This window comes from Stegodyphus dumicola, chromosome 6, assembly GCF_044657685.1.
Source record: "Stegodyphus dumicola isolate Sdum_Otavi_A_Nest chromosome 6, ASM4465768v1".
NCBI classification, from domain to species: Eukaryota; Metazoa; Arthropoda; class Arachnida; order Araneae; family Eresidae; genus Stegodyphus; species Stegodyphus dumicola.
This window is the reverse complement of record NC_140773.1, coordinates 175,391,856-175,404,874: the sequence shown is the minus strand read 5'-3', so window position 1 is coordinate 175,404,874 and position 13,019 is coordinate 175,391,856. Positions and strand designations below refer to the sequence as shown.

Here is a 13,019-nt window from a genome sequence, read left to right as displayed (position 1 = left end):
TCTTGTTAAACATCGAACCAAGCTAACTCCATTACGCGTTTCGCCGAAACAGACAATTGAAACTTTTGCATTACGAAATTTTTAAATTAATTAGATAAATTGTCTTAAAAAATTTCTTTAGTCTCAATTGTCTGTTCCAATTACCCGATGCGTCCGCTCAAAACGACACATTAAGGTGTAAAAAATGTGATTGCAACTCCGATGTACAGCAATAATAAAAATAAAAATAAATAGCGGTCTGATATTAGTCAAAATATACAATAACGTACAGGCTGGACCTGTAAGCTTAAAGAATTAAACCTTTATAAATTTTAGAAATCTGAAATTAAATTTAAATGAAAGCAAACAATGTGGGTCTTGCTAAGACCAAGAAAAATTTTTTGTAAAAAAAACATTAAAAAAAAAAAAAAAAAAAAAAAAAAAAAAAACAGACCTGTGGCCTTGCAGTCTTCTTAATTGTGAAGCATAGACTAAAAGGGATTGTAATTCCCCTCTGTGTTCTTGTGTGCCACTCGTCGTGTGACGTAAGAAGGGGGAAACGGGGGAAACAAAATCACTGGGCAACAGCCAATGTAATAAGACTGTCCGTTGGCGGGAAACCTGCCCCTAGAGCTAAAGGGGCGGTCGTAAGACTTAAAAGGACGTGGAAAGATTTCAAAATGGCGTCAGTCAAGTTGCTTGAAGAAAACTGCTTCTAAAAGTGAAAAGGGCTAATTCAGCTAAAATTACTTAACATGGCCGCAAAAGTAAGAGTAAAATGGAAAAAACAGTCATTTGTTATTAAAAGTCATAATTCTTCAAGCTAGAGGGCGATCAAGCTTCAATGAAAAACAAAAAAGGCCCGTTTGTTAATAACAGGATTAGAATTGGCCATCAAAGTAATTTAAAACTATTTAAACAATAGTATTAAAAGTATTGTGCCAAAATGTTTAGAGGAAAGAAAATGTAGTGACAAGAATTATCTGTACATTTTTACATTAGATTCGCAGAATCAGCCATCCACTTTATACCGTTCCATTGGGCTTTAAGTATAAAATATCACTATCTAACTCAAAAAATCTAAAAATTGGTAAGGCTAATGCCAGCTTTTTTTTAAGGTATTTTTAATTATTTTTTGAGGAATTAGGTTATTTTTCAAAATTGTCACGAAGTATAGTATTTCTTCTTGAATGTGTTTTGTTGTATTGCAGATTCATTTTATTCTAAGTAGCTGTGAATAGATTGTGTTTAGGATGACTCTTTTGGAAATATTTGAATTCCAGTTGGTTAATTTTAGTGTTGAAAAATTGAATTCTCTTCTCTTGTCATAAATTTTTATTAAATTGTAATCAGTAATAGGTAAATCAAGGCAGACTACATTATGTTGCACTGTATTTGTATTATTTAGTTTTAAGCATGTAGGGTAGATATTAGCAACTTCTATTTTGTTGTAGTTGTTAAAGGCAATGACATCATCAATATATTGATAGATGTGTTGGTAAAATTTATGTTCTTCTTTACTGAGTGAATTGAAAAAGGTCAATTTTTTTGTAAAAAGGAATAATTCACAGACAGAGCTTGAAAAATTACCTCCCATTGGAATTCCCTGTATTTGTTTAAAGATGCTGTTGTTAAATTGAATAAAATTATTGAAAAGCACGCTTGAGAGAAAAAGTTGCCATTTTTCGGTACTTATTATTGTAGAAATTTGCGGAAATAAATCTGGAAGAGCAAGTAAACTTGTATATATTTCTTCAAGTGGTAAAGTAGTATAGAGGTTTTCAAAGTCGTAGCATTGGATATGGTCTATTTTAAGTGTATTTTCAGTTTCTAGAACTAGTTCGTTACTTGGAATCATCCAGTTGCAATGTAGATCCTTAAAATCATAGTTATTAATTAGGTCACGTATTAGGCAAAGTTTTTGTGCAAAAAGATAATCTATTTCTTTAAGATAATTTTTGGTACTATTGGCTATGAACCTGAATTTGATCACAGACTTATGAAATTTTGGTAGTGCATAGAGATTGGCAAACCTGTTATTATATTTCCGGGGATGTATTTTAAGTCTTTTATGCAGTGCATTAAATTTGTTGAGAAGAATCTTAGTGATGGTAGTAATTTTTTGGTAAGTGCAAGTGTTATTAACCTCATTATGCAGAAGGTTGAAGTAAAATTTTTTTCAAATAACACTAAAATTGTTGCTGGCTTTGTCAATTTTCGTGATGATAAAGTTATCTTGCAGTTTTTGAATAAGATTTTCTAGTTGCTTTTTACTGTGTAAAGAATTGAAATAAGGCGACTTGAATAATAAATGTTGAAATTCTGTAATTAGTGCAGCTTTCCATTCAAGAAAAGTAGTAGTAGGTAAATTGGATCTATTACTAGCTAATATGATGAATTTATCAAGATCATTATTGAATTGTTTGAGGCAAAAGTGCTTATTAATACTGAAAGTAGGACGAAATTTGGTGCCAAGTTGCATAAGGGCTCGCAATTCTACATCTTCTATGATATTTAGATCTCCAGTAATAACATGTTGGTGGAAAGGATCGACATATTTATTGTAATTAGGTAGTAGGCAATTACATTTGCTATTTTCTTGTATAACGTGGTGGTTGATAACTAGTTGACCTAAGGTCTTTTCAAATTTAAAACAGGGCTTAATTTGAAGTTGTTGGTCATTAAGCAAGTGTTGATATTTTTTAAAAATGCTTGGAATTTTGAGCTGAAAATTGTCGGATCATCTATGTATAGAATATGTGTTAGCAAGATATACGAAAGATGTAACAAGCAGTGGAAAACTTATAATTTAACTGTCTGGCAGTTTGGGCTGTCAAGATAATCAATATATTTGACATCCTGTTTATATTAAATGCAGTAATAACTAAAAGCAAAATATGTTGTATCTTTATTTAGTTGTCGCTTGTGAAAATAAATTGCTCAATAGCTCATGGTCACTAAAATCTCCTGGCTTGCTTATACCACTTATGCGTAAAGTTTGTTACCATGCTTTGAATTTAAATTATGTTTTAGTTTCAGAAATTCTAGCAGGAATAAAAATTACTAGTAATTCTAGTTATCATGCTAAGTAACATCATGCAAGCAAATGAAAAAGTAGAACCAAGTGATTAACAAGGCTTAGAAGAGAAGGTCTAGTTCACAGAGCTACCCTGAAACAGGAAGTGAGGAGTAATGATGTAGTCATGCTGACATTAATTACAAAAACAGAATTCTCAGTAAAGAAATAAATCTTTTAAATTTGAAAAAAAAACTGTGCGTGAAAAAAATAACTTCAATTTAGAAGAGAAATGTTATTACTGTAAGCATTTATAACATTTAAAAAGTTAATAATACTTATTTATTATTTTTTAAATAATAGATAAAATGTGCTACATTTCTTTAAAAGCTGCAAGTTTTTTCTCCCTGTGCATTTATTACTAAATGATAGGAAAAAAACAACTATGGCATTTATTATCTTTTCTTCATCTGCCTACTAAATGGGAGAATTCTATTACTCTATGATAACTATAATAACAGCTTTTTAAAGTTAGGCCCTCCCCCAAAAAACCCTTAGCTTGGCATAGTTTTGAATATGTATGTCATTTTTTCCCCTGCAGCTAAAGAAGAATAACTTATATTTGACTGCCCCTGAAATCGAGATAGCTTTATTCAAAATTTAATCTAATCCAAGATTGCCTTTTTGACCTAATTATAAATTTTATATTGGCATGTTTCTCTTCCTGTTTGATATAGTAACATATATTTAAAAAAAATTATCTAATTTATACTCACATTTATGCACATATATTGCATTTAAATAAACACAAGGTCATTGTCTTAATTTTAAGAAAACAACTGTGCTTTATAGTATCTAAAGTAATTACTTGATCTTTCAAAAGAGAGGAAAAGGATGAAGATCCTTTTAATGTGAAATTACTTTGACATTTTATACGATTCTAAATTACCCTAAAATGCTTATCCATGCATTCTTATTTAGTTTTACAGTTAGGGCATTCAGCAATATTTACATTGTTATTTGTGAGTTCTGTTTTAAAATAATTTGTATTTGATTTATTATTCCTATCATCATTTTCGTAATCGGCCTCAAAATTAATTTTCTTCAAATTTAAGTCATGTTAATTAATAAATTTTGAAAGCACTCTGCATTATTTTTCTTTTCCTTGCATAGTATTGGATTTTAACAGCATCTTTTGCAGCAATCCAAGTAAGTGACTTTTTATGTCATTTTCATGATCACTGCATAAAAAATATTTGCTGCAAATTCATGTATTCTTCAGATTAATAGAATCCTGTCTTCGACACACGTATCCTTTTTTTTTTTTTTTTTCCCCAACCAGAAGCTATTGTCCTTTGGAAAAATATGAAGTGCAAGATCACTATCTCTCTTATATCCATGAATTTTATGGCACATTGCTACAATGCGAGAAGACATATTACATAAATGATACTTTATAACAGTGGTCTCAAACTTGCATTGTATACAGGCCAGTGCACAATTTGAAAGTAACAGCTATTACAAAAAAAAGGGGCAAGTGAGTTTTTTAAGAGTATTTAATTAGAGTAATTTGTATTTTAAAAATCTGTGAACAAGAATTATATCATAGTGTAAATGAATCAGCTCTATTTCTAGATTTTTTGAAGAGTTACGTTCATTTTTGGTAATGAAAATAACATAAAACTGGATGCCAAACTATTAAAATCTTAAGCATTTTCTTCAAGTTCTTGTTATAATAATGCTAATTAATTTACGGGAAATGTATTCGCAGGCAGTATAAAATTGGTTTGAGGGCCCGCTATTTTGACACTGCTTTACTAGAAAACAATATAAGTGATTAAAATTAATTTAGGATGTCCACATTGCTAGCTTTAAACAGGTGAAGTCAAACAACCAGATGTAACATAGTGACTTTAGCCTACTTCCTGCTAACTCTCCTTACGAGGATTGCGTTGGCGAGGAGTCGCACAAAGGAATGAGCTAGCCAGAGCTAGCCCTTCTCTTTAACCCTGGTGACTAATGTCATGCAGTAATCATAAAATAAGCTGAAGAAAACTGTATGGAGAGTTGCTAGTGGCAAAATGTTGTAAACTGTGAAACCAGATTTTAACACTTTAATTTTCTTTCCCCTCTGTTGTAGTTTTTTATTGCAGTAATTAATATGTATTATCATTACATTGCTTATTCATATTCAGTAATATCAGTGGTTAATGAATGTTGTTTGACTTTTTTGGAATTTTTCTTATGTTCGTTAAGTTTATAACGAGAATCTGTTATTAATTTGTGTGATATTAGTTTTTCATTAATGTACTTACAGGTTGTATATTCTTTGATGAAACTTTCTCCGCATTTGTATAAGAGTTGATTCAATTTAATTATTAATTATAAAAGTCCATATTAGTGTCCTCACAAGCTGATTACTGGGAAATTTTTAAGATGACAATAGAAAAAGGAAGTATGCAAACAGTTTTGATATTTATAAAACATTGTGATCTGCAATTTGCATGAGTTCTTTTCAACATTCTTGGTAAACTTGGGAAGGTATGAAGATGAGAAGAAAAGTTTGTTTATGCTCCTTCTGCAAAAGTGAGAGGAAAAGGGCTAATAATCACAAAGGAGGCAAAAGTCTTTAAAAAGCGTTTAAAAATTGTAAATGATCATAGTCAATATATATATATATATATAACACATTTTTTTTTATTTCTGCAAAATAATTATGTCATGTTCATCTCTTTAAATAAGCGTTATCATTGTTTGTTTAAAGAAAATGTACATGAAGACATAAAAAGCAGTTTTGTGTACATATTGAAGTAGAACTCCAAGAATCCATTATTTCTTGTATTTTGAACTTATGTTTAAATGTAATCAGCTTGGCAAATTTTGGAAGCAGTTTTTTTCTTTTATGTATAAAAAAATTAACTGTTTATCAAAAATACATTATAACATATTTTGATTAAAGAAGCAAATTGGTTTTGCTATTTGAGTTATCTAGCATTGTCTGTGCATATATGTCAGTGCGCTCATTTTATTGTCACCTAGATTGTAGATGTCTGCAAATTTTTAATTTTAAATAACTCTCTCCTTTTTGAATATTTATTCCACTGTCTTTTAAAATTAATTTTGTTGTTAGCATATGTAAGAATTTATTTGTCCACAGTGTTTAAGGTGTTAAATTCCACCTTAAAAATTTAAGTTGTTTATGAACATTCTGTGAAAAGAGCAAGCTTGTTTATATCAGCAGTAAAAGGGTAAATTATTAAAAAAAAATAATAATAATAAAAACCAGAAATTTTTCTAGCATTAAAAATTTTAAGCTTAGAATATTTATAAATCTAAAATTTCTGTTCTAGCAGTAATTGTTTTTAAATTAATTGCATGTCTGGAGCATAATAGTCGAATAAGCATCAGTTTTAAATTTAGGGGAAATATTATAGCTGTAGGTTTTGAAACAATTATTCATTCATCTATTTGTTCATTAATTTACAAGGATAAAAATTAGTTTGGCAACTTTTTTTGTTAACCAGTGCATCAATTTTTTAAACATACAATATTTGGATGCATTTTTACTAGAGTTCTTTACTGCTTTAAATTATTTCCTGCTCATTTATCTCTTTTCCTCAGCACTACATTTTTCCTTGGCATAATTTTCGTTGTATATAAATTGGATTTAAAATAGATAATAATTTTGTATTCTTTGAATCTTGATCAAGCAATTCATAAGGTATATTTTTGTTGTTGGTTGTGTGCAAATAATCTAAATTTAATGTAAAAATGAGGACAGGAGATGTAAACAAAACTCAGAAAGATATGGCCGGTAATCTGTAAAATTTATTAATCTGCATAATCTTTAGTCCTTAGATATACAGATTATTGGTATTCTATTGTAATAATCGTCCCCCTACTAAGACACATTAGATTATTTAAGCTTCATGTATTAATTTTAAATATGTTTATAGAGGCAGTTCACAAAAATTATCATATTTATTTAATAAATTTAAAAATATAATTTATCAGTTTTATTAAAATGTCTGACTTAAAGAGCTTTTATGATAATGCTTTTCCTTGTGTGTATTTAGTTAGTTATTGTTATATCAGGTTCAGCCATATAAAACTTGTGGTGAAATGGATAATCTTATGAAAAAAATGAAGCAGTTTTATTCTGCAGAGGTAAATATGAATATTATTTTGATTTATAGTATATTATGATATTGTTGATTATCTCTCTGAGAGGCGTGACTGCCTTTATCCAGTCATGAGATTGTTTTTGTCACTTGTATATATTAGCTTATAATTTAAAACAGTTTGCTTTCTTACTTTCTTTAATGATGTAAATATCATTGTAGTGAATGGAAGTTTATGAAAGCAGAAACTAAAATTAGCAATTGTATAAATTTAGCATATAAATACTGTTTAAATACTGGTCTTCATGACTATATTCAAAAATTCATGCCACTCAGAGGTTAATATGTAATATTGTTTGTTATGAGATGTTTTGTTTCATCACAGTTGAAACAGTTGTATTCTTGAATCCTACAGCATGGTTTTATAGTACTCAAATGACAAGTATAATTTGTGAATAGGATTTTTATCCTTTTTATCCTTTTAATCTAACAAGATTAAAAGATTTGAGTTAAAATAATATGCTGAATAATGATTATTGGAAGAATTAAAGCAGCAAGAATTAGCATAATATTCATAAATTTGCTGGACTAGTTTTGAATGCTTAAATATAAGAAGGAACCTTCAAAACTAGTCCTGCAAATTTAAGAATATTATGCTGAATCTGATTGCTTTATTTCCTCCAGTAAAGGTTAAAATAGTTGAAACATTTTATTTTTAATATAGTAACAATTCTTCGTATTAGAAACCTTATATTAAATAACCCCTTCATATGACAAATTAATGAAGTTAAAAAATTAAAAAAAACTTTTGTATGATTGTTTTAAGTACAAGAAAGTTTTTAACATTCTTGTTTAGCATCTTATAACTCTTAAACAAGGTAGCAGTAATCCCTGAAAGTTGTGGCTCCTGGCAGATACAACGTTAAGTCTTGAAGTATTTGGAGAGTATATATTTTTGGTATTTTGAACTATTTCATGATTATTGGCCAGTTCTAGCAAGACTGTTTTGGAAGCCAGTTCAAAGGGTTGCATCTTGGTTTGGATGAATAGGTTGAGTCCACATGCTGAAAAAGACACTTCAATCAGTTCAAAGTAATTTGTAATGTGATGCGAGATTAGTATCTTTGCAAGAATTTAAATTTCAGTATTATGTGTCCAAAATGGTTGCCAGTGTTAATAAAGCATGGGATATTAGTATGAAAATGATGAAACTGCTCATAGACTGTAATAGTTTCATGCTGATGATGTTGACACATCAACTGTATGCTAGAAACTGGTTTCATTTAAGAGAGAAAATATAAGATAAAATATCCAAAAAAAAATCTGGAAGCTTTCAAATTTTATATTATGCCCAAAGAGGCCTTTTTTTTTTTTTTTTTTTTTTTTTTTTTTTTTTCCCATTTACACACATACACATTTTGAGAGCATTTAGGCTAAAAATATTTTTAAATAGCATATCTTTAGAATTTCTGATAGACTGTCTTGCATGCTGGAAATAAAAATGCCCCCCCCCCGGTACAGTGTTGCTTCTGCTTACTTTGAAATCATTGAGTTTGTCAATCAAAAATTCATTAAACTTTTACAAAATATGAAATAGATGACAATAAATTGAATTCCAATTTTAGGCTTCCAGGTGCTCATATTCAGGTGGAGGACTATTTTACTCAATTTGTTGGCTCTGAGCACCATTGTTTTTTCACAGTGCAAGAAACATACATGCTGCCCAGACAGTATAGTGGTTAGGGAAGCTTCACTACGATACCAAAGCCTGGCTGCGATGGGAAATCCGAAGAAGACATGGTTGTAACTGTCTGTCCCTTCGTAGGAGGCAGATCCACCTATTAGGTGCCTCCATAATAAAGAGACCATCAAATCTGGCCTTGTATAGATTAATGGACTGTGTTATACAGTACAAAGTCTCTAATCCGGACCTCAAAGCTACAAACTTTATGCACATGCATAAACGTATAATGCGTTATTATTTTTTGCAGACTGTTAGAGCAATTTTATAAAAAGTAAGCTTGAACTTTCGATTATGTCCAAAAGAGTTTCAAATTCTGGAGCTGCCAAAGGATCTACAAAGCGAAAGCATGTTTTGATGTCCATCAAACCAAAACTGGAATTGCTGCAAAAAATGGATAAAGTCTCAAAATTATATGCATATCCGTCGCAAAATTATGCAAGGAGTATGACATTGGAAAGTCAACTGTATATGACATAAGCAAAAAGAAAAAAGAACTTTTTGAATATTTTGTGGATTCTGGCATCCCACTTGCAATGACTAACAGAAAAAGGGTTCGTTATGCTTAAAGTGACGATCATGACGAAGTGATGGATGTTTAATAAAGTAAACAAATAAATATTAAGCTTTTTTTTTTTTTTTTTTTGTAAATTTTGATACCTTTTAGATTATAATTGCTCTTTATTTCATAAATTACAGTTTCATATTTTTAATTGTATAATTTCTGCATGCCATCTTACCAGATTTAAATTGATGATCTATAATCCGGAATCGCTGAAGTCTTGATGAGTCCGGATTACGGACTTTTGCACTGTACTGTAACTGTTCACAATCTGCCATTGGGGGGGGGGGGGGAGCATAAATACTTTCATGCATTTTCTTCATTATTTAATTTCTTTAAACATAATACAGGGTGATAATATCTTGTGGCAACAATTTGAAAAGTGATAGAAAATTTTAGTGATTCAACCCAAAATGCTGTTTCAATACTAATAGCCCTTCTGGGCTAACATCACTTTGAGTTAAAAAACAGATTCTACAGTATATCACCGAAGAGCCAAAGCATTAGCACCTAAGATGACATTTGACCTATAAAACAGCTGCAACTCGCCTTGGCATATGTTTTTCTAAATAAAATATATTTCTTTTTCTGCTACTGCTGTTTTTAAATTTATGTCAGATTTGGTCAATAATACTACAAAAACCAGTAGATTGGATTGTAATGAAGCATAAAAGTCTAACTGCATAGTTCTTCATAAAGGGTATCATATATTTGCATTTTAAAAAGCTTAGTATTTTGAAATAAGGTTCTTAAAAGTCCTTAGGTTTTTTGGAATCAATTTTTGGTCCTTAAAAGTCCTTAATTTCGACCAAATTTGGAAGGAAGTCCTTAATTTTAATCATCTGAAATTTCTGCCTGTTTTTATGACTACCATTTTGAATGTGAATAAGCATTTTGAACGAATATCTTTGGCGATTCATTGACAAATATAGCTAAGCTATCTTTTGAATGGGTGAATAGGTTTATGGATTATAATTTGTTCCCATTTCAAATATAAACAGTGGGATACTCAAGTTTCTCAGCAAGAAGTGAAACATAAGCATTTCGAAATTATTTCATTTTTACAAATCAGGCGACTTATCAACATTTTGGCCATTTTAAGATCAGTTTCTATAGAAAATGAGGTTTAATTCGGAAATATGGGAATTTTTTAACGATATTTTGTTTAAAACATTATAACATTGATCAGTTTCATTAAAATAATGTTAATATATTGAAACTATTTAAAAAATAACATTAAAATAAAACAATTTTATTTTTCGCTCTTGTACTATAAAGTGACATTACCGTAATTTCCGGAAGAAAGGCCGCATCAGCGTAAACGCCGCACTCGAGAAAAATGGCGGGAAAAAAATTAAAATTACACAGAAACGCCGCATCAGCGTAAACGCCGCAATAGATTAAATTGCGCGTGACATCGTCGTGGGCCATATAGATGCAAAAACTCAACCTAAGTCCTGATATATGACATACCAGTTAAGAAAAATGCATGAAATGAAACCATAATTCAAAAATAAATTAAAGGTAAGAAATGTATAGCTTCTGTGCCGTTTAGAGATATTTTCAAAAATTTTCCGCTCCCTAATTAAAAACTATCCAACAAGTACTTGTATCCTAACTGATGGGATCTGTATTTGGCAGAATGCCAAGAAAAATCCATTCATGCTGAAGAGGAAATACGTCAGAGTTCGTTATTGCGAGGCAGGTGGAGTCGTGTCCGCCTTTGAAAAAAATTGCAGAAAAGGCAGGGGTGGAAAGAGGATGGGTCCTGGAAGATTCATCGAATGGCAAAGGAGAGAGACTATTCAAACTGATGAGAATGTTGATTTGAAAGGGGGAAGAATGTTATTGTTCTGAGATCTCGTTTAGGGTGAATAAGGCATGTAGGTCCGTTCAAGTGAAAGAATGTAAACAAAATAACGTTCGCAAAAAGCAACTGAGTGGTCTTTTGTGTGGGAGCAGCACCAATCTATGCACAGTGACAAGGCCATCCAAACTATGTACAATGACCATCATAGGAAATATTTTATTTTTAGTGCACCTAAACGCCGCATGGGTAGAAATGCCGCACCCGCTGAAAATTTAAGTTTTAAACACATAAACGCCGCGGCGTTTCTTCCGGAAATTACGGTACTTTCCATTGTGGTGACTTATTATACAATATTTTTAATCTGAAAAGTAAACAATGTAATAAATGCTTAAATTGCTCTTTAGCACAGTAACGAAGCAATTCTTAGCAAAAGCAAAATAGCTATGTAATTAATTAAAAATGTCTTTAAGTTTTTCATGGTAAATTTACATATTTTCACATATTGAAATTTGGCATCTCTCTTTTTTTTTTTTTTTTTTTTTTTTTTTTGAGCGATAATAATGCCAAATGTGGTTATGGATTTTTGTTGCAGTTGCTATTTCTACAGCTATTTCTAACCTTAAATTTCAAATAAAATTTTACAGAGAATTATATGAAATTTTCCCCCTCAGTGATGCGTAATAAATATTTATTAATACTATATGAAAGACTATTTTTTTAAATTATATATTTATAAAATTCACATTTTTAACTTTTTAAAATTTCTTTCTTTCTTCCTTTTTTTTAAATATTTGTAAGAGTAAATTTTTACTTTCGCTGTGTTATCGTCTGCTACTTTACTTTGACTGCATTTAAATTGAATTGTCTAAAACTGAGAAAGTTCGTTTGATGTGTATTTTCACAATGTTTTTAAGCAAACAGGACATTGGCAGTTTGGGTCATGTCCCAGCTTTAAAAATTATATATATATATATATAAGTATAAATTTTTACATTAATCCTCTTTGAAAGAATGTTTTAATTGAGCTTGTGCTAACAGAAAAGACCAAAACGATATCATTGCAGATTAAAGTGAAGAGCGACTGGTTTTCGACTATATGTTTGTATAAATTTAATTTCCATTATAGAACATCATATCATCATAAATTAAGAATTCCATGATTTCTTAAGCAAATTATTTGAATATTCAGAAATTTATCCAGTGATGTATGTGGATGTCGCCTAAAGACGTTTTCCCTCCTAATGAATCCAGTCTTTCCTTTCATCTCATGCTTTAAAATGCTTAGCCTCTAAAGACTGATAAAGGCTCAGACCAAGTACTGATGAAATGGATTGAACTGGATTATTAAGTTTTGGCAAAGCAGGGCTATCTGCCCTAAAAGGAGGGGTCCTTCATGAAGAACTTTGTAAGGGAAACCAGCTAGCATTGAGAAAAACCATGAAAACGCTCACGCAACCAGCCTGTTTGCCGGGATTCGAAACCCGGAGCAAACTACCAGTGTTCAGCGACTTTACCACTCAGCCATTTGTGGGCCTTTATGAAATGGAAGGCGATCACTTTATTTAAAATGAATGCCAGAAATACCAAGATGTTTTGAAAAGTTGGATGCTTCTTAATATACTTGTAGAATGCCTAAAGAAAAATATAAATTTTTGCATAAAACTCAGTAGTTTTTTTTTTAATTTAAAATTTTTTAATCTTATTATATTTGATTCTTGCAATTTCAAAAATAAAATATTTGACTAAAATATGAATAACATTTTAAGAAACTAAATGTAGGATGATAAAAT

The 13,019-nt window shown here is 30.3% G+C and overlaps 1 protein-coding gene across 2 annotated transcripts in view; it reads left to right on the top strand.

The window, feature by feature from the left end:
• The window catches only part of LOC118198795 (tudor domain-containing protein 7-like), a 172,171-nt gene that overhangs the window by 136,915 nt on the left and 22,237 nt on the right, over positions 1-13,019 (top strand). Inside the window, exon 23 of one of the 2 annotated variants that reach the window (XM_035370569.2) lies at positions 7,091-7,162. In XM_035370569.2, coding sequence (XP_035226460.2) covers positions 7,091-7,162 — 72 coding nt within the window. Of the gene's footprint in view, positions 1-4,168; positions 4,298-7,090; positions 7,163-13,019 lie in introns of those variants that run through there. The other variant, XM_085819190.1, reaches the window with a different exon arrangement.